General features: G+C 36.8%; 2 protein-coding genes across 2 annotated transcripts; both read right to left on the reverse strand.

Annotated features, from left to right (window-relative positions):
* Positions 1-4,893: 4,893 nt before the first annotated feature.
* On the reverse strand, positions 4,894-7,303 carry LOC142173526 (uncharacterized). The gene is made up of 5 exons (XM_075239130.1): positions 7,129-7,303; positions 6,381-7,037; positions 5,596-6,300; positions 5,450-5,508; positions 4,894-5,304 (listed from the first exon to the last, which is right to left on the reverse strand). The coding sequence occupies exons 1-5, from the start codon at positions 7,301-7,303 to the stop codon at positions 4,894-4,896; spliced, it is 2,007 nt and encodes a 668-aa protein (XP_075095231.1).
* A 4,856-nt stretch (positions 7,304-12,159) lies between these two features.
* On the reverse strand, positions 12,160-17,704 carry LOC107760073 (putative E3 ubiquitin-protein ligase BAH1-like 1). Its single transcript, XM_016578093.2, has 6 exons — positions 17,152-17,704; positions 15,824-16,068; positions 15,487-15,741; positions 13,160-13,297; positions 12,594-12,652; positions 12,160-12,479 (listed from the first exon to the last, which is right to left on the reverse strand). The coding sequence occupies exons 1-6, from the start codon at positions 17,342-17,344 to the stop codon at positions 12,374-12,376; spliced, it is 996 nt and encodes a 331-aa protein (XP_016433579.1). The 5' UTR covers positions 17,345-17,704; the 3' UTR covers positions 12,160-12,373.
* Between the last annotated feature and the right edge of the window lie 7,878 nt (positions 17,705-25,582).

Genomic DNA, 25,582 nt, shown 5'->3' on the forward strand with positions numbered 1-25,582 from the left:
TGAGCACCAAATTAGTTTTCTCACATCTAGCCAACACTTTATCCAAATTTGCAAGACAATCATCAAAAGACTCTTCAACCACCGGAAAGTCATCCATGAAAACCTCAAGTTAGCTTCAACCATGTCCGCAAAAATAACCATCATACACCGTTGAAAAGTCGTTGGTGCATTGCACAAACCAAAAGGCATCCGTTTGAGAGGCAAAGTACCATATGGACATATAAAAGTGGTTTTATCGTGATCTTTCAGAGCGATAAAAACTTGGTTGTAGCCCGAGTAGCCATCTAGAAAATAATAGAAAGCACAGCCGGTCAACCTATCAAGTATTTGATCCATGAAAGGAAGAGGAAAAGTGATCCTTCCTTGTGAATTTGTTGAGCTTACGATAATCCATACAAACTCTCCAACCGGTGACCGTTCTTGTAGGAATTAACTCATTCTTATCATTGGTAACAACAGTCATGCCCCCCTTCTTTGGGACACATTGGACCAGGGAAATCCATAAACTATCAAAAATGGGGTGGACAACCCTGGCATCCAATCACTTGATAATCTCCTTTTTGACCACTTCTTGCATAGCTCATTGTGTATTCTTTGATGTTCAATGGATAGTTTAGTATTATCCTCCAAATTGATCTTATGCATGTAAAATATTGGGCTTATACCCCGAATGTCTGCCAAAGTCCACCCAATAGCTTTCTTCCTCTTTTGCAACACCGCCAATGTGAAATCAACCTGCACGTTAGTCAAACAAGAGGAAAGAATAATTGGTAAAGTAGAACAATGACCGAGAAATTCATATTGAAGGTGTGATGTCAATGTTTTCAACTCCAAAGTAGGTGGCTCTTCAATAAAAGGCTTTGTAGGAGGAGTCTTCCTATTCTCAAGATCGAAAGATAATTTCCGGGGTGCATAGTTATACGACCCCATTCTTTGCAAAGAGTTCACACATTCCATGAAACCATTCATCGTATCGTCATAAAAGTTGAGCAACACGGCCTCCAACTTATCACCAACATTAATTGTAGCATTTGTGTCATTAATAATAACGTCGTCCACAACATCCACAAATGAACACACTTTAGTGCTATTTGGTTGCCAAACCCAACTTCCTTGATTGTTGCTTCCCCAATATCCTTGGTTGCTGCCTCCCCAATTTCCTTGGTTGTTGTTGTTGTGTCAATTCCCTTGATTGTTAGAACCTCAATTGCCTTGGTTATTTTTGAGAACGCCATTGATTTTGATTGGAGCCTTAGAATTTGCTTTATTTCCCTTGGTAATTGTTCACAAATTGTACCCCTTCTTCTTTCTCTTGATAGGAATCATCTTGAGCAAAGCTACCATCATCTCGTGCATAATTTTTTACTCGGGGTTGAAATTGTGGACCTTGGTCCTCTTCTTGTTGACAAAAATATTTACGCCCTCCATATCATGAACTTGCTTAGGAGCTTGTACTTGATGAAGTTGGGCCTTAGTAATTTGAGTCATGGTTGTTTTTAATTCGTCAACTGCTTGCCCATAATCTTGCAACTATTTATAAATATGAATCATGTTGGGATCACCTTGGGGAACATTAGCTCGGAATTTCCAAGCCGAAGAAGTTTCCGCCATCTCATCAAGAATATCACATGCCTCCGCATAAGGTGCTATCATAAAGTTGTCTCCAATCAATTGATTGACCATACATTGGATCGTAGTATTAATACCATGGTAGAAAGTTTGTTGGATCATGTTGTCGTTCATATCATTGTTCGGTCACTCCTTCACCATTGTCCGATATAGCTCCCAAATTTCAAGCAAAGGTTCATTGGGCTCTTGTTTGAAAGCCAATATTTCATCCCGAAGAGTAGCCATGTGCCGGGAAGAGAATAACTTTGAAATAAACTTCGCCGTCAATTCATACCAAGTATGGATAGAATGATTAGGCATGCGTTCCAACCAATCTAAAGCCTTACCCCTTAGTGAATAGGGAAAAAGCCTTAGCCTCAAAGCATCTTTCGAAACATTTGTTTGTTTGCTTCCCCAACACGTATCCACAAAATCTTTCAAATGCTTGAAAGTATTTTGATTCGACTCCCCGGTGAAATAACCCTGTTACTCGAGCAAAGTAAGTATCACATTGGTAACTTGAAAGTTTCTCGCCCTAATGCTAGGGGGACTATGACACTTGCATAACTTTCATTGGGCAAAATTCAATATTACGCCACTTATGGTTGTAGTGGTGGAGGTGGGGGAGGGGGATGGAGGCACATTGTCTTGTTGACCACGGCCTTGGCGATTTTGTTGTAGAGCTTGAGGCATTTCATCAAGTTTCTTGTCTTCGCCATCCACCTCTCCCAATGGCAAGTTTCCAAGTTTTTTGTTCGCCATTTGGAACCTATGATCACTTCAACAAATTAGAATCATAAAAGTAAAAGAAGATATTTCAAGAAACAAACTCAAGTATAGCTAACACCGTAAAAACTCTCCTGCAACGGCGCCAAAAATTGGTCACAGTCAAATAACAATTATGAAATGGTCGTTGTAATTATAATACCCAATTTGAGTTGGAGTCGCATTCCACAGGGAGTTTAAGATCGGTATTAAGGTATATACTCAAGAAGAGAACGTGAAATAGCTTAATTAGACTTTCAAATACAAAAGGTGATTGTTATCTAAGTTAACAGCTAAGAAATTAGACTAAGTAATAGCAACTAGAAATTGAATTATTTTTGGTATTTTTAATCAATTAAGGAAAAGCTTAGGGATGTAACCTTCACCTAGGTATAAATCTAATGGGTATGGTAAGGTAATACTTGCTTGGTAGATTGGGGTATATTATGACTCTCAATTCTCAAGTACCCACTCAATTCCTCTCGGTTATATAGTGGTTATGCACAAATTGGCTTTCTCAAAACCAAATGGGCAGTAATCTAAGCAATTGATATGAATCCAAGTGGGATTTTCCCTTCTCTAGTTCAAATTCTTTAACCAAACTAGTCAAAATCTAACTAGCTCAATTTCTTGTTAGCCAAGTTTTCCTAGACTAGGTTCCTCTTTCTCAAGTAAGAAGTAAGTCAAATAGGCATGAATCAATGTTTGCAACCATTAATTCTAGATATAAAGTATAAACAATGCTAAATAACAAACATTCAATCATAAACAAGCATTAATATTAGCAACCCATAAGTTTTACACACTAGGGTTGGGTCACAACCCTAGATAAAATCTAGTTATTCATGCTTGGAGACATAGAAACTAAAATAAAAGAAGTAATTGAAGATATAAACTACAATTAAAAGATAAAAGTAGTGGGTCTTCTTCAATTTTGATAACTTTCCCAAAAAATAAAATATAACCGCTACAACTGTTGGGAATACAAAAGTTGCCCTAAAAGTGTTTTATGTCTATTTATAGTGTCCAAAATTTCGCTGACAAAAAAGTCTTTCAAGAGGTTCTGTGGCCGCACTTTCTTCTACTATTGCAATAAGAGAAAATTTGCGGGTGCACAATTATCTCTGATGCACGTCAGCTTCTGCGGTCGCACAGTTTGGTTGCGGACCGCATTCTCAAGAGGCTTCTCACTGGTCTTCTGCAGCTTCTCTAAACTTATCAAACTTGTCAGTGCGACCAGCTTTTGCAGCCGCACAATTTGTTGCGCGGCCCACACTCCTACTAAACACCTATGAGGCTTCAAGGGTTTATCTGCGGCCGCACTTCAGCTTCTGCGAACCACATATTCATTTGTGGCCGCATAATTAACTATGCGGACCGGACTTCTGTTTTGCATTACCTGTATTTGACTTGTTGAGTTGGAATACTCCTTTTTGAGTTAGATTTCTTCTTCGAGCTCCAATCCTCCAACATGACTGCAATCACACAATCTCATTAGATTTGGAAATAAAAATCATTACTTTCGGACTAAAACTAAAGCAAGAAGGTATTAATAAGTAGTTAAAATCCACACTTATCACTAAGTGAACCAAAGGCTTGAGAAGTTATCGTGATCCTCTCCAACGGAAAAGAAGACAAAAAATGATAAAAGGAAAAAAGGAAAAATATTGAGTATTCAACGGTAACTGGTGTTAGACTACTGAAAATTGAAAATAATATTAGAGCCTCCTGTCATGAATATTGTTACTGTCACGTGTCTCTGAAGGAAATTCGAATCCCTCGTCTTAGTTCCTAAACCATCTTTTGACTATGTATCTCTATTAAGTTGTCTCGCAAAGATTAACACAGTAGTGTTTGTTTCAATTGTCCTATGATCTTGGTTGAGATGTATGTAGAACGCATGTATATTGAAATATTAACTCAATAGTTTTTTACCTTAGTTTCATTCTTACAATATGGTTGTCCTTATAATTGTTGTAATAGCCTTTCTGTTACTACCATGGAGTAGCTCTATGCGGCCATGTTATGTAAAAAGTTTCTTCATAACAACAACAAAATATGAGTTGACGATGTTTTGTTTTTAACTTTGTTCGGAAATACTAGCAGCATTTTTTGCTTTTAAAGAAATTTGCAGCCTATAATTTTGAATGTTTTAAAAATGAGTTTTATCACATCAACGTTTGAAAGGATCTTAGTTAAACAAAAAATATTAAATTATCCTTTTATTCTATAAATCTATTCATGTTCACGGTTCACAGCAGTGTTTTGGATAGCGTGCGGTGACAAATAGCGACGAGGGCCCGCTCCACTGAGGCAAGAGACGCGCAGCGAAGCGCTCGCCTTTTTGATGTGAAGCGACAATTTATACAAAAACATAAAATATTATATACATATAACTAAAAACTCAATAACAATAATATATTAATAAATATATCATTCAAAAATTAAAGACTCAATAGATAGTCATAGACTCATAGTAGATTCATAAACTAAAGTCTAATAGTCTAAAACAAGCAACGTCTATTCTTCTTCAAGATTTTCAAATTCTACAACTTCATGAATGTTAGCATTATATTGGCTATCATCTTCTTCATCCTCGGAGTTTTCATCAATTAGGGACCGGCTTGAACTTGCTACTCCCTTTCCCTTGTAACTTGAAGAACTCCCTCTAAGACCATAGATATTCTCCTCAACTCCAACCGCCATAGAAACAGTACCCCAATCAAGATCATCTCCTTCATACACTTGTTCATCTTCATGATTTTTGGGGGCTCCAGTTAACCATTCATTTGCCTCGTCAATGTTGTCCAACAAAATTGGATCAATGGTATCGCGAGCTTCATAACGTCGCCTCAATGTTCTATTGTATTTAATATACACTAGATCATTGAGACGCGATAGCTCAAGCCTATTCCTTTTCTTGGAGTGAATCTGCGCATAAGTTGTTTAGATTAATTAATCGATACTAATAATAATACAATATAAAATATATTAATATAATAAATCTACTTCTTACATGCTTAAATACGCTCCAATTTCTCTCGCATCCAGATACACTACAAGTTAGGCTTAGTACTTTGATGGCAAACTTTTGCAAGTTTGGAGTTTGATATCCAAATTGCTTCCACCATTCAACTATAGAAAAATATTTTAAAAGTTAATAAGTATAAATCAAATAAATTAATTTAAAGTTATAAGGATATCTATATTAAAGTTAGTTACCTGGCGACCTTATGTCTCTGGCTCTAATGGCCGCTTGTAAACCAAATAGGCCCTCTGCTTGTGAGTACCTACCAAACTCTTCCCCTATTTGATCTATCGTCGCTGAATTAGGGACCAACTTCTCAAGACATGCATGGTATCCAATCCACACCTCTGAAGCCAAAGTTTCATCTCTAGTGTTCTTGTAAAATAATCCTGGGTTCAGAAGATGGCCTGCTGCATGCAAAGGTCGATGGAGTTGATTCTCCCACCTGATATCAATTATCTCAAAAACTTTCTCATATTTTCTAACATCTCCCTCAAAAGACGCTGCAATAGTCTCTTTGGCTCTATCCATAGCCTCATAAAGATAGCCTATTGGTGGTTTTCTCTCCCCATCCACCATACGAAGTACCTTAATCAAAGGACCACTAACTTTAAGAGCCCGAACGACGTCATTCCAGAATGATGGAGAAATAAGAACTTTGGTAGTTTCTTTTCCCGCAACTTCCTTTGCATATCTATTATCTTTCCATTCATTTGAAAGAACTAGCTTTCTCAATTTTTTCTTTTGCAAGTAAAAACTATGCAAAGTTAAGAAAGTCGTTGCAAATCTAGTCTTGGCCGGTCTCACCAAATTTCTTTCATTTGTGAATTTCCTCATCAAATTCAACAACAACGGCCTCTGACTGATGTAAGAATATACCCTGACGGCCTTAGTGAAAACTGTAAAAGTAACAATAACAATTTTATAGTTAATCCTTAATAGGATAGGACATAAGTATAAATAACTATATTAAAGTTACCTGAAGCATATGGGTTTTCCTTGAATATGTCACCAAACATCAAGTTGATACAATGGGCAGCACATGGAGTCCAATAAATATGTGGATACATAGCTTCCATCATCCTACCCGCACTAACATTCTCACTAGCATTATCTGTAATAATTTGTACAACATTTTCCTTTCCAATTTTATCAATAGTCTTTCTAAACAAGCTGTACATTTTGCTTCCATCCGTAGAAGAGTTGCTAGCATCGTGAGATTCAAGAAAAACACTCCCTCTTGGAGAGTTCACCAACACATTTATGATCATTTTTCCATTCCGTGCTGTCCATTTATCCATCATAATGGAACATCCAAACTTGTTCCATTCCACTTTATGCTCCTCAATAATTTGGTCTATCTTCTTCACCTCTTTTTTAAGATGAGTTACTCTAACTTCATGATAGCTAGGAGGCTTCATTCCTGGGCCATATTGTCCTACAGCTTCAATGAATTTATCAAAAGTTTTGTAGTTAACACAGTTGAAAGGAAGCCCTGCATCATACATCCATGCTGCAAAGGCACTTACGGCGCGGTCTCTCAAAATCTTCTTGGCTTCTAAACCTAGACCTTCTTCACCTTTTCCCTTTTCTTGTTGTTTTGCCGAGAAATAAAGATTGAGAGGACCTTTTGTCACTATACGTGCCGTGGTGGATGACCCACTAGAACTATTTGAAGATATCTTATGAGTTTTTTTTGGTGGGGAGGGCGGGAGGTCTCATTTCACCATCTTCATCCATTTGTACTACATTTTTAAATCCACCTATCAAATGTTGCTTGTGACGAGTTATCCCACCATTATATGTTTTTTCACAAAACACACATTTAATTGCGGATCTTGATGAGCCTTGTATAGCATAATTCCAAGCTATATCATTTCGTTTATTACTATCGGATGACATTTCAACGCTGTTTTATTGAAAAAAAAATTATCAAGTCAATATGCAATTAATTCTACTCTATAAGAGACTATAAGTCAATAATTGAAAAAAAAAACAAAAAAAAAAACGGGGCCTGAAAGAAACAGAAAGTTTGTTAAGAGAAGAAGCAACCTCTGTTATTTTGCAAAAACAGGGCTTCGAAACAACCTCTGTAATTTTGCAAAAATAGAGTTTCAAAACCTCTGTTATTTTGCCAAAACAGAACCAAAAAAAATAGAGCACAAAAACAGACCTCTCTTTCTGTTAAGAGAAGAAGAAACCTCTGTATTTTGCTCGAAAAATAGAGCAGAAAATAGACCTCTGTTTCTGTTCTTTTCGACAAAAAACAGAGGAAAAAAAATAGAAAGAAGAAGAAGAAGAAGAAGGAGAAAGGAGAAAGAAGAAAGAAGAAAGAAAAAAGAAGAAAGAAGAAAGGAGAAGAAGAAACCTCTGTATTTTGCTCGAAAAATAGAGCAGAAAACAGACCTCTGTTTCTGTTCTTTTCGACAAAAAATAGAGGAAAAAAAATAGAAAGAAGAAGAAGAAGAAGAAAGAAGAAAGAAAAAAGAAGAAAGAAGAAAGGAGAAAAAGCATACCTGGACTTTCAATGGCTGGAACCTCAAGCTTCTGAAAGAAGAAGACGATGGCTCGCGAGTTCAGAACGTCAAAGTCTCAAAGAAGCTCTGTTGTTTTGTTCAAGTTAAAGAAGATATGTTGTCAAGCCCTAATCACGACCCTTTTTGTTGAGTCTTTGCTTTTTTTCTTTTTTAAAAAAAAATAAATAAAAGGCGACGCTATGGTCGCTTCTCGCGATACTGTCGCCTCTCACCACGCAGGCAGAGGCGAGCACTATTTCGAAACGCAACGCAACAGAGGCTCTGTGGCGACACTGTCTCGCCTCCCCTCATGCTATTAGCGCTGAGGCGAGCGCTATTTATAACACGGGTTCACAGAAAGTGTCTAAATCAAAATATACTGTTTTTTAACTATCATTTTCATATGGTTTATATATCACAATAAATGTCTAAATAGTATGTTAAATTCTTACTTAATTCTATTCATTTTCATACGTGTCGATATAACTGTTATAGAGAAGCTTAATTTTAACGGAAAACCTATTCGCTTAGGTTTAAAAATACCCTTCGTTCACCTATTTTGTAAAAATTACCCCTAACGTCAACTTTCCGGCCTACTCATACCCTGGAAAACTAACGGCCCTATTTTGATTAAGAAAATTTTTTATTACTTATTATGTGTCAATTTTTTATTGGCTTAAATTAAAACCTCACCCCCACATCCACTTATTATCCCATTCCATGATCCAAAATATCCATACCTGACCCGTGAACCGCTTTTTAAAATGCCCTAACTTCACCTGTCACTCTCCTCTTCCATCCTACCCTCCCACTCCACATTTTTTGTAATCATCCTCCTCCATGGCCAAAGTACAATAAGTCACCATGGCTGACAGAGGACCACCATCGGCTTCAACTTTTAGATCTTCACCCTTCAACACCCGCGGATCTCCCTCACCCACTCAGATTTTTTGGCCTTAATTTCATTTTTAAATAAACATTTTTTTGTTAAATCAATTTTCTGAGTGAAATCTGGTATTCTTTGAAATTAAATTAATGGTTCATTTTAAGATTTTATGGTTTAATAAGTTATCTTTTTGACAAAATTATATTTGTTGTGCTACCATGTAGATTTTTGGAGTTAATTGAAATCATGTGAGAAAATTAGCTTCATAGTTCTTCAGCGGTGATTTAGTTGGAAAACTGTCAGCGGTGATTAAGTTGGGGAAGATGAACAAGGAAAGGGATAAGGTACCAAATAATAAATTAATAAAAAGAAAAGTATGAAATTTTGACAAATGAAACCTAAATAACAATTGGATCATGAGTCGGGTATGGAATATGGTATTTGAGTGGCTAAAAAGGGCTTAACAGGTTGGAACGACTAAGATGGATCGTGGGCGGGTTATTTACGGATCAAATCTGGGTTAGTGGGATTTTTAATTTTGAACAATAATCAATTGCCATGTCATATATAATAAAAAATATTTTTATTCAGCAGAGGTCCATCAGAAATAAGGGCATGAATGGGCCAGATTTTTAACAGTGAGGGCAGTTTTTATAAAATAGGTGGACGAATGGTATTTTTAAACCTAAAAGAATAGGTTAGCGGCAGTTGTGGCCCTTTTCTGTAATTTTAATAAGTCGATTTTAATTAAAGGCATCCCACCTATCTTCTATGCTCATGCTATTATAATAGTCCTTTGATTAATATTTTTCAAATTGGACGTAACATTTAGGAACCTATTGTATGCTTATGATATTTTAATTTCACTTAATTTTTCTCTAAACAATAGATCATATCGCTCCAGTGACAGTGAAATTAAGAGGCCTTTGTTAACATATTTATATAGCAAAGGGACAGTGGGTGTAGCAATGAATGTTTTTTTTTCCCAATTATATTGGAACAATTATTCTATAGAAAGTACTATTCTCCTACCACTAGTAATTATTTTATATGGTACTTCAAGGTCATCACCTATAGCATTACTACACTTTTTAGTTATTATGGTTATTCCAATGTGTTTGCTATATTAATAAAAGCTCACGCCAATACAAATTATTCCTGTTTTTAAACTGAAGACTGTTATAGAATTAAATTACGCTTTTATTCTATAAATCTGCTCATGTTCACAGTTCACTGAAAGTGTCTAAATCAAAGTATGTTGTATTCCTTCTACCCATTTTTATATGTGTCTATATATCACAACAAATGCCTAAATAGTATGTTATATTCTTTCTTAATACCATCCATTTCCATATGTGCCGATTTAACTGTTGTAGAGAAGCTTAAAGGCATCTGACATCTCTTGTATGCTCATGCTATTAGAATAGTCCTTTAATTAATATTTTGCAAACTGGAAGTTAGATTTAGGAAAGTATTATTATGCTTATGCTATTTTGATTTCACTTGATGTTTTTCTAAACAATAGATTATGTCGCTCGCTCCAATATTAATTAGTTTAGTTCTCTTCTAACAGGTTCGAATTCCCAGGAATACTCGCTCAAATAATTAGTAAAGTTACACTTTTAAGTTATTACGGTTATTTCAATGTATTCACTATATTAATAAAAGCTACCACCAGCACGAATTGTTGCTACTTCTACGAATGTTTTAAGTTATTGTGTATTTGAAATGACACAATCAGGGCGGATCTACCTTCAATCCAAATGAAGAAACAAGAAAATAGTAAAATATAATAAAATGACACTGCTTGTTACAAAGAGCTGAGTATGTGAGGCTGCAAGTTTGAACCTCAGCAGCCTCATTTTATGTTTTAATACTTTTGTGCCTCATCTGGAAAATATACATGCCCAAGGGGGTTTGAACCGCTGACCTCTTAGAGATTATCACACTGAACCAGTGGATCATAAATTAGAGTTGAGGACAATATTACAATACATTTACAATATTTACGGATGTTGTTGCTTCCTTTATAAGCTTTGTTATTTTTTTGGTTGTTTTTTTAAATATGCTATTATTACAGTAATTTAATCTTTTTTTCACGTTTAAAATGGTGACACCACTTATAAAAATTCCTGCATACGCCCCGGGACACAATAAATCATACTACCTCCGTTCCAGTTTATGTGAACCTATTTCCTTTTTGGTCCGTTCCAAAAAGAATGACCTCTTTCTAAATTTGGAAATAATTTTGCTTAAACTTACAATTATATCCTTAAAGAGAAGCTTTTATAACCACACAAATATTCTGGGCTCCTTTTTGAATTGTTTAAGACCACAAATTCCAAAAGTCTTCATTTTTTCTTAAACTCCGTGCCCAGTCAAACAGGTTCACATAAATTGAAACGGAGGGAGTAATAGAAACCACACAACCTATTTATATTTAATATTATATTATTTCATTGTCCATATAACCATCTGAGGTGCGACTGAAATAGAATTATCAAAACGAAGATGTACCTATTAGCAAGGTACCAAAATATTCATCCGATTGGATTATGAAAGTCTTGGTGATTCGAAGGGGTACAGTAATACCATACAAAATCCAAAGGCACGAAGGTGTTTTCAGAACTCATAATAGTTGATGAAGAGGTAATGTCATTCTACATTTGTTAACTTTACTTTACTAATTCATATTGTCTTTATTTATCACCTAAATTGTTGGTTGCATCTATAATAAGGGGTAAAGATCCAAGCAACGCTTTTTAATAAGCACGTAGAAAAGTGAAAGGGTTTCTTCGAACCAAAGAAGAGTTACTATATTATCAATAGATGTTTCGATCGTGCCAATCCGAACTACACCTTGGTTTACAAAGAACTATACTCTATATCATAAAGGAATCCGAAAAAGATATTCCCACCCAAAAATTCTCAAATATTTTTTATTCTTGGAAGAGGCGGAAAAGTAAACTGACGACACTATCTTTATAGGAATAAAAGAATCATTTTAGTGCATAAATACTAGGTACTTATGACTAATTTCAGTCTCATGCTTTTCAGATGTAGTTGGTATGTTAGTTACAATGAAACCGCTTATTGGAGAAGGCCGGAGCAGTAGAAGAGAGATAATAGTTTTACTATATAATTTCTCAAAATATTAAAGAACCCAAAAATTTACTAGCATCCGCGCAACTCTGTACATATTCTAATGCTAAGGGCATGTCAATAGTACCGTACTCGTTTTACAAGTGAAATATATTCTTCTCACCTCCTGCTTTTTCCTCATTATCAAGTGCTCAGTTTTGTTAAAGTGATGAGTAAAAAGCAAGAACTTACAAATTGAAGTTTTAAGCTGCTGCTTTTGATTACAAAATTACTGCTCAAGTTACTTGACCCAGTACAAGTGAGCATGAATGCTTAAACTCAAAAAGACGTACCATTGACAAAAATATGCAGTTATTTACAGATGCTAGCACTTAATTTACACAACAGGAACTTAGGAAAATGTAAGAAAATTCAGAACCAAATGCCACTACGCAATTCTAGTGCTACCATGAGACAGATATTATTAACTTACACGCCAATGAATGCCCGGCACTGATTATCCCAATGCTCCTTAACAAGCCGAACCCTTTCTACTCTCTCCGTCTGAAGGCGCTCTTTCCAATACTCAGGGCAACTGTTCGAAAAAGTGGAATTGTATTAGAACTAACAGAAGCAACAAGAACGCACCAGATAAACTCCTTCGGCGTTGATAAACCTAAATAGACCATGCATTACAGAAGAAAGATACCTTCTGCTCAATAGAATATTAAGCTCTTCTAGACGCATAGCACCTTCATAAACTCCTTCCTGATTCACATAACAAAAAATATAAGACGAATGTTATGTTACAAAGCAAAAAACATTTACACATAATACCAGTACAAGCAAATCATAATTGGAGAAGAAATAAGCCAGTGCAGAAGCTAGAAAACAAAGAGATCAACTATAACTAAACAAAAATTATCAACGTCCCCAAATTTCTTAATAACATTAATCTTTGTATTATTAATCAGATTCTGCAAAGCAGATACGTCTTCATCATGTTTCCCACGGGTTCATAAATCCACGTGAAATCCTTTTCCTTGTTTCAAGGGGTGGATTGGCAAACTGCTATACTGTAACCAGAGGAAACAAGTCCAGGGGAATATTTTGATTTTAAATAACTTGTTTATCCTCTGACACGACAGTACCATTCAGTTAAACATTGGCAATTTGGTATCCACTGTTTACTAAAATTGGTGCTCTAAAACCATATAATTCACAATATAAGACTTTGCTTGATGTTTTTGAATAAAGAACAAACGTTTAACGAACCTCTCGGCAGAGAGGGCATTTTTCCTTATGATTTGCCGCCTGCAGTCCATCCACTATGGTCACGGATGCACCTTTGCAAGCACAGATATAGCAGAAGATATGGCCACAAGTGAGAGATACTGGGTCAAACACGGTATCCTGCATAAAAAGGCGTATTTAAAGCACTGTTTCATAGACGATTCAAACTTTCAAAGTTAATCACTGCTTTTATTTATCCTGCATGTTGCTACATGGATGACAAATGAAAATCTAATTGAAAGTTTCTGCATGGACGCTAGAATAGAAGGGAACCTTACTTGAAGTGCAAGTGCTCTGTTGAAACTTACAGAGATAACGACCTTTTAGCTTAACAACACTAACAATTGATGACACCAACAGAATTTAAAGTCAAAAGAACAAGAATGAGCTCTTTGCTCTGATTTCTATTCTCAAAACTCCATGCACACCTCCTTACAGCTGCGAGGGTAACAATTAGGTGGATATGCTCGTTGTGATAAACAATGAAGCAAAATGAGAAATGGTTTTGATGGTTAATACATACCAGATGTCTTAACTTAAGAAGTCAAGATTGAAATGGTACTAACAGTTTATGTTGTTTTGTATACAACTAATGATGTTTCGTAATAAAATGGTAGAATAGGTATAATGCTAATTTTCTTATTATGTTTTCGGATATGATTTGGGATTTTAGGTTTACTCTATCTAATGTTTTCCTTGATTCGATCACATACATAATTCGCAGAATAATACATTTGTCATATGTTTAGTTTTGCTTTATGACATTCCCAGAATAAATTATACTGTAGTTGTTTTTCTAATATCTTAAAATTTTCAGGAATTTAGGGTTGGTAATTCTTTACACAGGAATTTATAATTCGATTGTTGAGCAACTAAAATAAAATTAAGATAAAGCTTTCAAAAACTTGTTTTTTTGTTGTCTGTTGTTACATGAATCTATATCATTTAAATGTATGCAAAACTGCCCCTCCAGTTTTCTTCTTTCCTTTCACCACCACCAACAACAACCCGGTATAATCCCACTAGTGGGGTCTGGGGAAGATAGTGTGTACGCAGACCTTACCCCTACCCTAGGGTAGAGAGGCTGTTTCCGATAAACCCTCGGCTCCCTCCCTCCAAGAACTCCCCACCTTGCTCTTGAGGTGACTCGAACTCACAACCTCTTGGTTGGAAGTGGAGGGTGCTTACCACTAGAGCAACCCGCTCTTGTTTCTTCTTTCCTTTCATCGATGGTCAATTACACATCCATACATAGAGGCAGAAATAATGATAATAGATGTCCTAGTCATGTGAACTAGTGAAGTTGGTTATCATACTTTCTCAAAATTGAGCAAAAGTTTTGGACTCTAGTAGATTGGATTAGCTGCTGGATATCCTATTATTTGTCTAGTGTACTCGACGTGAGATCAAAAGACTACAATCCAGTTCGTGAGATCAAAAGACTAAAATCCAGTTCATAATACTTGGATAGTATCCAAATTCTAGGGAAGTATAATACCCAACATGGCAACCAAACAACTACCAAGTACTAGATATTTCACAGAATAGTATCTTGAATCAGCCACGTAAAAACTATAGCACCCCATCCAAGCTAAAAGAAGTCAAGAGCCAACGAATAACTATCTCTTTATCTGAACAAAGAGATCATGGACAAGCTTGCAACTTCAAAATTGAATACTTGACCAGCTCTGAGGCCTTAGCTGGTTGCACATACAAGTCGTAACCACTTATCATTGAGTCCAAGCACGGGATAAATTGATTACAGAGTAAAACGCATTCATCACTGACACTAAGAACCAGCTAACCCCAGATCACAGTTTTGCAACTATAGTGACATCAATTAAAAATGTTAAGAATGATGTTCACATTATCTAGATTTGAAGTCTGATGCTTTTCATATGCAAAGGTTTCTAATTGTTAAGCAACAGTTAGATAATTGCTCTGTATTAGAGCAAAAAGACGTGTCTTAAATCACACACCAACAAATTAGCCTTTCTCCAGAACTATGTTTCAAGCAAAATTTTGAATGTGATACAGTAAAACCTCTCTATAACATCCCTATATAACAGTCATTCACTATAAAAGTCAAGTTTTTCTCGGAACTGATTATTATATTATGTTATAATTTATGTTCTCTATAATAACATTTCACTATAGCAGCCAAAAAAATATCGGAACAGAAGAGGCGGTGGTTTGACTGTACTCAATTAAGGGGAACTCTTTTTGGGGGGGGGAGGGGTGGGGTGGGGTGGGGGTGTACTTGGCTGATAACATTAAAGGAAAGATATGGAGAAAGAGCAAGCACTTACCAAGCAAATAGAACAGGTCAAATCAATATCAAGCTTGATAGAATCAAAGAGCTCACAAGTGAGAGATGGTTTCCCTTCATTGAATATCAGGACGCCACCGTCAAAAAGTGCAAGAGCCTTCTCATTTCTTGCCTTATTTTCTCTCAAATTGATGTGAAAAGCCATAAGTTCACAGAGCCAGGGGGATTGAAGGATCTCAATGTGCATACTTTGAGCTTGTGACTTGAATGCCTGACCTTGCTTAGAATAGTGAACCTACAGATAGGCATAAGTAGTTAATAAAGGAAACAAAATGACTCAGTAAATGTGTTGAATTAATTGCCCAAAAGGAAAATACCTTGTCATATTTCTTAAGTATTTTACGCATGGCAATTGCATTGATTATCGCATAGGTGACCAGTTCTCTTCCTTCTTGAACTAAAGCAATATGGTTTCCTTGTATTCTTTCTTTAAGCAAGATAAGACACTTGCGAAAACCCGAGGAGAGATGCCGTTCAAGCAATCTCTGTGCACATTTATTAAAGCAGCCAACCACTTCAGACATCTCCTTAAGGAGAGATGGAAAAAAACTTCCATCACAAACTACAGAGGAGGAAAACTTGTTAGAACTTATAGACTGAGATGAGATATATTAAGAAACAAAGAAAAAGTTTTAGATTTTACAGGCTTGAACATTGTTCTAGTGCATAAACTGTACTAAGTTAATTTGTAATGCGATAAACACTAAATTACAGAATGTAACTAGAGCAGTAAATAATGCTTATCAGAGATGCAACCAGATATTCCACATATGTTTAAGCAATATAACTTGATAGATTTATTAGCCTTATAATGATAATTGGTATAAAAGATCTATGAAACAAGAAGAAAAGTTTTTTGATTTTACAAGCTTTAAAAGAATAAAAATTATTCTAGTGCATATATTGTCAAATACTCAAAATGGGGCGAATTTCTTCGTTTTTCTTTTACCAAATTCAAGCCATCTACACCAGATTAATCTGAAAATGCGATAAAAGTTAAATTCCAGGGTGAAACTAAAGCAGCAAATATGGTCATTAGAGATGTAATCAACAAGAGATTCTAAGTATTTTTAAGCAATATAAGTCAGATAGAAATATTAGAAGTTAGAACTTTATAAGATGATTGAGATAAAATATAGTACTAAGAAACAAGAAAATTCATTGATTTTACAAGTCTTAAAGTTGTCCCAGTGCATATATTTTCAAAAACTCAAAAAGGAACGAATTTCTTCTTTTTTTACTTTCACTTTTATCAAATTTAAGTTATCCTATACAAAATAATATGAATATGAACATGAGAACAAAAGCAGCAAATATGTCCATCAGGAAATGAACCAACCACAGATCTACATATATTTAGGCAAATTTTAACTCAACAGATTAACGTGTATAAGCAACGAGAGGAGTTATGCATATACAAGTTTTAAAGTTGTCCTAGTGCATATCTTGTCAAAAACTCAAAAGCCGGTGAATCTATTTACTTTTTTTCTTTGGCCAACTTGAAGCTATCCTATAGAAAATAATCTGATTATGCAACGATGGATCATACTAAAGCAGCAAATATGCTCATCAGAGATGAATCAACCACAGATTTGCATATGCTTAAACAATTTTAATTCAACAGATTAAAATTGTATAAACAAACCTGTGCATTGATGAGGGCAAGTGAAGGTGTCATGTACAGTAGTAGTATCTGCAGCAACACTACGTGATTGGTGGCACCTTCTACACTTCTTCAATATTTTCTTCAATTTCTTAAGACCCACTCTTGGCAGCTTCTTATTATTCTGCCCTAATTGCCCCTCCATATACTCCTCATATTTCTTGCAAAATTTCATCTTCAAAATTCCCTTTCTCAATCTCGGATTCAAATTAGATGAAAGAAAAAAAAACCAGATAAACAGTAGATTCACTACGGTCACTAGCGCGAATTGTGACGAAAATCAACAAAACAGAAAATTGTATAAATTAAGAGGTGTACTTATAGTGAATACTCGATAAATTTCTGCAATTCTTATCTTGTTTTTGGATCTATCCTTAAAAAATGGTAGAAGTGACACCTTTTAAGAACAACGCACAGGAATTTTGAGAATTTCACGGAAAAGGGAAAAAAAATTTCAAAGGGTGGTGGATTTTGTAATGTGAAAGTAATCCGTATTTAAAGTACTTTCGAGCCAAAAAAAAAACCACGTACCAACAAGAAACCATGTGAAATGCCGTTATTTCTTTCAATTTCGAAACAAATTGGTTGGTGCATAGTGATAGGCGTATAATATACAACTCCTCTTTATTTCGAGTCTAATCTAATTCAAGATTCTAGGTCAATTAGGGATCGTTTGGTTCGCAATTTTCGGTTGCTGTTTGGTTTTAGATTTTTCAGAAAAAGAAGAGATATACGAATATAATATTTGTTTTTACAGTTGATATATTTAAATAAATTTTATTTTTTATCTTATTTTTTACATTCGTTTTAAAGGGCTTGTATAATGGTCTATTGCAAGGAATGAGATTCGAGTCCCACAACGGTACTACAAAGTGCTTATGCGGGTTTATATAGCCTTGAGCTCTCCCACCTCAATAACTAGCTTTTTGGGTATAATTTTCCTTAGGTTGTATTGAGAGCCGGGTCAAAAGTTATAGCTAATAGGTCTTTTGCCTCATGCCCCTAATTTTGGGGGTTCCCATCTTTTTAGAAATAATAGGTTTATAGGTACTTTAAAATAATAATATTTAATACTTTTAATACAAAAGTAGACTTTTTTATATAGAAATAGAAGTAAATAATTTTTTTAGATACATAAGTAAAGTAGCCATTGGACTTATTTAAAAATAGATAGTAACCATTTGATTAGTTTTCCTAAGGTCTGAATTTGAATCGATGTTTTTCTAAATTAAAGTATTAAAAACAAATACTTTAATCGATATATCGTTTATCCGTAAAACGGTACAGTTGAATTTATATGTGGTTTCTAAATAAGTGAATTAAATTTGATCCTGAAATAAATAAATAATTAAAGAGTTACGCAATACTTAGCCTTAAGATGTAGACGAAATAGCAGGAGCAACAATTCCGGGAACAAGATTTTCGTGCACAACAACAAAAGAATCGAGAAATCGAAAGATAAGATTGGATTGAGCTTTGTATAAAATATAGTATAAGTTTGCAAGAAAATTTGTGTCCTTTACAATGACAACTGGGCTCACTCTTTATAGCTATGAAGAAGGTCCTAGGGTCGTGCCCTTCTTTAATGTCAATTATGAAGGGCATTGATGAAGATGTAACGGTGAACATAAATGTCAAATTCCTTGTAACAGGTTACTCCTCTTAATGCTATGAATATTCTCTATTGAATGCTACCAGGAGAAGAGCATTTATCAAATCTTTATGAGCATTATTCTTCCCGGTGACAAACGAAACAATTATCTTCAGTCTTTAGTCATCCCCTGTCTTGGGTACCACATGTTCCTTTCTCGGACGGCCACGAGTCATAACATATTTTACCCAATACAGATAGTCCCCCTACTTTCCGGTGACATAACTTTGTGTTACTAGAAAGTTGGTAGAAACACTCTTTCGGCGCGAATTACTATAATTCCCTCTAAAGGCTTCAGACGGTTAATTAGACGCATGTCTCTCCGCATTTAATGCCCTGAACACGCGTCTTCCCATGATTCAGCACATCTTTTGCCGATTATCGAGGTAATCTTGGCCATGAATTTAGCCACCAAAACTTTTACTTATACGTATCAACTTCCACCCTTTATACTTCATAACTTTTCAAACTTCCTTCATCTAACTTGCATATTATTTCTTCATCTTTTTTCTAATTCTCTTCAAACGAAAGACCCTTTCTTTCTTACTATGGCTTCTTCCTCAAAACGTATCGGTTCCTCAAAAAGCAAAAATAAAGCCGAGGACTTTGCTCCTCCAACAGTGGGCTCTATCATCCCTAGAAGTCTTATTACCACATGGGTCGTTTAACAGGTATCCTTCTTCCATACGTCCTCCGAGCGTTCCTGCTGTGAAGGAAGACTGTCGCTGCCATGACTTAGAAATTATCGCTCTTGATCTATCGGAGCGAGTCACCCTTCCCAATGAGGGTTTTACATATGTTTACATGTATCCCTTTACTTTGGGTGCGTTTTCTTTGAGCGGAGATCTTGACTCCGTGATTGCGGAGTTTTGCCTCCGTTAGCAGGTGTGTTTGGAACAAGTAAGTCCTTCTGTATGGAGGACAGTTGCTTTCCTTCGGCTTTTGTACCAGGAAACTGGAGAGGAGCTAATCTTAGCTCACATGATGAATCTTTTTTCTCCCAAAATCTTCCGCGGGGGAATGATAAACCTCTGCAAGTGTAGCCACCATGCTTTATTGTCTAGCATGGATGATGACAACGACCGTGGGTGGATGGAACGGTTCATTACAATTGTCACCGATGATATCATTCCGGCAACGGCTTCATCTTTTCCAACCGCTTGGAACCGCACTCGTAAGCTATTTGTTTAGTATTTATTTTTACTAAAATAAATTAATGGATGTATTGATCCTCCATCCTTCGTTTGTTTCAGCAACTCGATGGGTTCCATCAGTGATTGAAGGTTTGGACCGGTGGGTACAAAAAATCTTGGACGCTACGACGCCCGAGACTCGCTTGTGGAAAGAACTGGCCCCTAAATACGGGTGAAAAAATAAGAATCATGGTAATTCAAACTCATCTTGTTTCATGGTAATTCAAACTCATCTGTCTATGAAATTAGGTCTACACGCGGGCTCTAATACTGTTCCCGAGGAGGATACCATGGCTGATCCTGCTGATGCAACGAGGCTGCTTCAGGAGGTGCTTACTTGAACAGGTTGTAACGACCCGGTCGTTCGTTCTGAGAGTTATATCCCGTTTTCCCCATCTATCCTTATTTATGTGTTGTTCAGATGTGTTGAGTTGTATCGGGTTAGTTGGTTCGGGTCCGAAAGGAACTCGGATTGAAATAAGACTCTTAGTCTCATAATTGAGAAATTTAAGTTAGAAAAGTGGATCGGATATGGATCTATGTGTAAACGACCTCGGAATTTAATTTTGATGATTCCAATAGCTCTGTATGATATCTTAGGACTTGTTGGTATATTTGGTTAAGGTCCCGAGGGGCTCGGGATGATTTCGGATGGTTAATGAGAAGTTTGGAAGTTGGAAATTTCATAAGATTAAAGTTTCAAGTGAGTTCGCATAAGACCTAAATTCTATTGAGCATAACTCTCATTATACGAAGTGTTATATGGTTTATTACCTATCAAATGAAAGATCTTTGAGTCTAGTTTCTAACTCTTTAAACCGTTCGTCATTTGGACATTCCTATAAGACGTTATGACCAAATTACCAAAGGCTGGTGGAGGAGCCTGCGGATGCGAAGCATCCGAGGTCGCATCTGAAAGAGAGGTTGGCAGTGAAGTGCAGCCATAGCGTCCAGGTCTGCATCCAACCTTCAAAGAGGAGTGAAGTGGGGATGCGAAGCATCCAGGTCCGCATCCGAAACCCAGAAATCTGGGCCTATAAATACAAGGTCGGGGAAGGGGGATATTTTGAGTATTTGGGGGTTAGGGTTCTTGAGGTGAAGGGACGATTTTAAGCTCAAATCAAGTCCAATCAACCGAGGTAAGATATTAATGATATTTTGGGTTGATTATTACTCAATATACATGATTTCTAACATCATTATTACATCCAAATACAAGATTTCATCATCAAATCCTCAAGAACACAAAAATCACCAAAGTTGTGATTTTTCAAGATTGATCTACTAGAGGTAATTCCAATGCTTCAAACTCGTTTATTATGAGTAGTTAGAAGTATTTGAAGCATTTGTTACAAGTTTTAATGGTTGAAAGATTGGATTATAAAACTCTAGTTCATGGCATGAATAGTACTTTTGAGAAAATAAGAGAGAAGGTGAATGGTAATCTTGGCGATGAAATTTATGAATACAATGAAACTATGGAATGGGTTACTAATGTTGGTCCCAATGGATGTTGATATTGTAGATTGAAGTTGCTTAGTAAAGTAGATCGTTGTATTATCATTAAGGGGTGAATTTCAGTTTCGGATCGTTGGCATTGAATTGAGGAGACAAGAAAGCATTCAGAGGTGGATACGCACGGAGTGGAAATTTCCTGAGTATTGATTAGCTTTCTCGACGTTGGGTTCATCTTGTTGAGGTAAGTAACGATTGTAAATCTAGTCCTGAGGGTATGAAACCCCGAATTTTGTATTATTCTACTATTTTTAGTGACGCACATGCTAGGTGACAGTTGTGTGGGCGTGCACTGTTGGGGATTTGTGACTTGGTCCGCCCCGTAGCAACTGTAAAGTTGCATACTTTGTTGAAACCGTTGATACTTATATGATTTAGAAAGAATTTCTGTAAATTGGGCTGAATGCCATGTTTGGGCCTTACGCCAATGCTGTTTGGATCCTTAGGGGCTGTTTTATATCATCCTCTCACTATTTTCGATTGAAAATCTATACTCAGTCATGGTTATACTTGTTTAATGCATAACTCAGTCTTATGACTCTATTTTGATGCATATAAATATTTTGGGCCGAATGCCCTGTTTTACTGAAATGCCCGAGTGGATTGAAATATTTATGACTGAGTGAGGTCGAGGGCCTGATTTGTGAGGATGAGTGTGGATCGGGGCTGCCCGCCTGCAGCATACTTATGATTGAGTGAGGCCGAGGGCCTGATTTGTGAGGATGAGTGTGGATCGGGGCTGCCCGCCTGCAGCATACTTTATTATTATCGCACGTGAGTTGTTCGTGCAGATTATAGCGCTTGAAATGAAGGATCCCCTCCGGAGTCTGTACACACCCCCAGTGAGCGCAGGTACCTACTGAGTGCGAGTGCCGAGTGATGAGTGATTGTGAGGTATGCCCGAGTGGCAAGAGTAATTGTGAGGAATGCCCGAGTGGCAAGAGTGATTGTGAGGTATGCCCGAGTGGCAAGAGTGACTGTGAGGTTTGCCCGAGGGGCTGTTTATGATTTCATCATTTTTACTCACATTTGCATTGAGCCTTTGTTTGAAAAACTGTTGGAAAAATGTCTTTAAAATGATTTTTACTGGAACTGGGTTTAAACGAGATGTTTGATTCAAATCCTGATTTTTAAGAGCATGTGGTATTTTGCTGAGATTTCCTGATATGAACGTTACATGCTTTATTGCTCGTCACTACTGCTCAGTCTTTATTTATTGTTGTTACTTACTGAGTTGGCGTACTCACGTTACTCCCTGCACCTTGCGTGCAGATTCAGGTGTAGCTGGACACGGCAGCGGTTATTGAGTGTTCTGGTTGCAGGTTTTTCTCGGAGATAGTAAGGTAGCTGTTTGGCGATCGCAGCCCCTGCTCTTCTCCCTCTTATCTTCCTCTAGTTGTATTTAGCTATTTTCCAGGCTAAGTTAGCCTTGATATTGTTAGACAGATTATAGTAGATGCTCATGACTAGTGACACCCCGATGTCGGGCTTTTCTTTTCTGCACTTCTGTTTTTCTTTGATTTGAACTCTTTAAATGGAGTTTTTACCTTGAAATTATCTTTGAAATGAAAATATCATTTTGTTTTGGAAATGAGTCGGCTTACCTAGTTCCACGATAGGCGCCATCACGACAGGGTTAGTTTTGGGTCGTGACATATTGGTATCAAAGCCTAGGTTACATAGGTCTCACGAGTCATGAGCGGGTTTAGTAGAGTCTTGCGGATCGGTACAGAGACGTATGTACTTATCTTTAGGAGGCTGCAGAACCCTTAGGAAAATTTCACTTTCTTGTATTCTATCGTGCGAAAATGATTCAGCTTGAGACATAACTCTTTGAATTCCTTTCACGCATCTCGTATGCGCACATGAGCGCTCGGTATCAGTTGTGCATCGCCGGTTTGTGATTTTATGAATGAGGTTCGAGATGTGTATTATGTGTTTTGGTGATGGGCTAGTCTGGAGGACTTGAGGCCAGGTTTAAACCATAGTTTTGGCTCGGTAGCTTCAGTTTTAATCTATACATTTGGACTCATATGTCTAATAATGTCCCTACGAGTGGAATTGTGGCTCGATGAGCAGTGGAATGTCTTTGTGGTAAGTATGACGTAACTGCGGGAAGTGTTAAGACTATGTGAATGTGACGAGAAGTGTTTTCTTGAAATGTAAAGGAAGGCCATTTGGTGCTTGATTTTCGTTTTGATGCGACGTACCGTCTCGAGTGTGAATGTTTTGAAGGATCTTCCACGTTGTTAAATTTTGGGGCAAATTAAATTTGCATGTCTGTCAATGAGTTGAACTCAAGAAGAGTAAGTGGTTGTGTAGTAATGGTGGTTGCAAATGGGTATTTTGATGTTGATGGCTCGGGAAAGATAATCTTTGAAGAGACTTAGAATCGGTAATATTTTATTGGTTCAGGTGCGACAAAAATACATTTCGATTTGATGCAGCAGTTGGGTAGCAAAGTATGAGGGAAGACATGATGGGAAGTATTTCGCGGTGGTTGAAGTACTAGCAGGTCAAGTAGGAGAAGTAGAGGTTGAGAAGTTTCTTAAAAGAGATGATTTAACCAAAGTAAGAGTGGCAAATTAGCATATGAATTCACTAGTAGGGTAGTCGTGCGCCTTGAGGAAGTGTAGAATGGCTTGGAATCGTGTTAGTATGTGAATAGGCATGCAGACTCTATTTGGAGTGATGGCTAGTGTACAAAGGTAAATTGAATATGGCAGAAAGGAGTGTGTTTGAAATGAATAGAGGCGTGAAGATCTGATTATCGTGTCAGGCGCAATATGACTTGAGTTCGGAAGGTATTGTTTACGTATAGTTAATGTCAATAGGGAAAGTGCAGACTTATACAAATGGTGGGCGAGCATGAACTCAGGAGAATTTATGAATTTCGTGATCATTGCACTCAGTGCAGTGTCATTGGGAGATATCGGTAAGGAATTCCACATGTGGGTTATCTCCTGTGTGCAGCTAGCGGTGACGTGATGTTGATGAAGCTTTGCGAGGAATATTACTTGCTACCCGGTAGGAGGTCGTGTGTGTGATTTTGGCTGGAGATTCATAATGTTCATGAAAGGCTTAATAAAAGACTTCGAGAAGTCTGGCAGGTTAACGGTGCGAGACCTTGGTAATTGAGAAGGAGAAAATCTTACGGATTTTAATTTTATATAATAGCAGCTTAAGGCTAAGTGGGGGAGTCTGCTATCGACGAGTTAATTGCACGGTTATGGGTCGTATTAGTTTCGATTCGGGGTATACCGGTGAGTCAGTTATGAGTTGCAGAGGTCGAGATCGAGGATGACTCGGGTAAAGGAATTTCTGGACACAAGTTGTATTACACTCTATGGTTATAGGAGGACCATAAAATAATTGAGCGGTTATTCACAGAGAATATAGTGTACATGGAGCGGGAATTTTCTCGGTTGCATAGGAGTATGGGTTACTCTTTATTCCCTTGGGTGTTGGTGTGCTAATGTGGCATAGGTCGTTTCGGTCCGTTTGGTCGGTTAATTCGAGAATGGTTACAATGGATTCAAGATTTATAAATATGGCTAGAAAACTGAGAGTTGCATTGAACGGTGTTGAGACTCGTGGCATCTTATATAATTGTGAATTATGCATTTCAGTATCAAGAAGGTGAAGGAAACAGTTTTAGATTTACATAAAGTCTCTTTGGAGTAAGCATTTTTTTGGTTGTGGAACCTTTGGAATACATAAAAAGGGAATTCGGCGGCTTATAAGCCTTAGGACGGCCTGATTCTATGCTAGAGTTCGTGGGGTAAGTTTTAGTTAAGGATAGTAGTGTTCTAACAAGGAAAAGGTAGCAATTTGAAGGCAATTTAGAAAGGACTTGGAGAAATAGGACAGTTTGGAAGTAGGTTGGGGTAGCACAGTAATGGGTATGATCGGTTATTTGTGTACTTATGACGTGGCTAGTATCTACAGGTGCTTCGTGGCAATGCTCCTGGATTTGGCAACCTGTGTGGCTTGGTGAAGTTAGAGGAATTCGGTTCAGATAGCTTGATTATGTGCAAATGGATTTCAAAGTGTT

Source organism: Nicotiana tabacum, chromosome 19 (assembly GCF_000715075.1).
Source record: "Nicotiana tabacum cultivar K326 chromosome 19, ASM71507v2, whole genome shotgun sequence".
NCBI lineage: Eukaryota > Viridiplantae > Streptophyta > Magnoliopsida > Solanales > Solanaceae > Nicotiana > Nicotiana tabacum.

Coding starts and splice junctions, on each gene's coding strand:
- LOC142173526 (XM_075239130.1), bottom strand. CDS start 7,303: ATGTCATCCGATAGTAATAAACGAAATGATATAGCTTGGAATTATGCT. Junction 7,038..7,128: donor AGTACAAATGGATGAAGATG/GTGAAATGAGAC, acceptor CGGCACGTATAG/TGACAAAAGGTCCTCTCAAT. Junction 6,301..6,380: donor GGAAAACCCATATGCTTCAG/GTAACTTTAATA, acceptor TTACTTTTACAG/TTTTCACTAAGGCCGTCAGG.
- LOC107760073 (XM_016578093.2), bottom strand. CDS start 17,344: ATGAAATTTTGCAAGAAATATGAGGAGTATATGGAGGGGCAATTAGGG. Junction 15,742..15,823: donor TACTTAAGAAATATGACAAG/GTATTTTCCTTT, acceptor GCCTATCTGTAG/GTTCACTATTCTAAGCAAGG. Junction 13,298..15,486: donor TGACCTGTTCTATTTGCTTG/GTAAGTGCTTGC, acceptor CTTTTTATGCAG/GATACCGTGTTTGACCCAGT.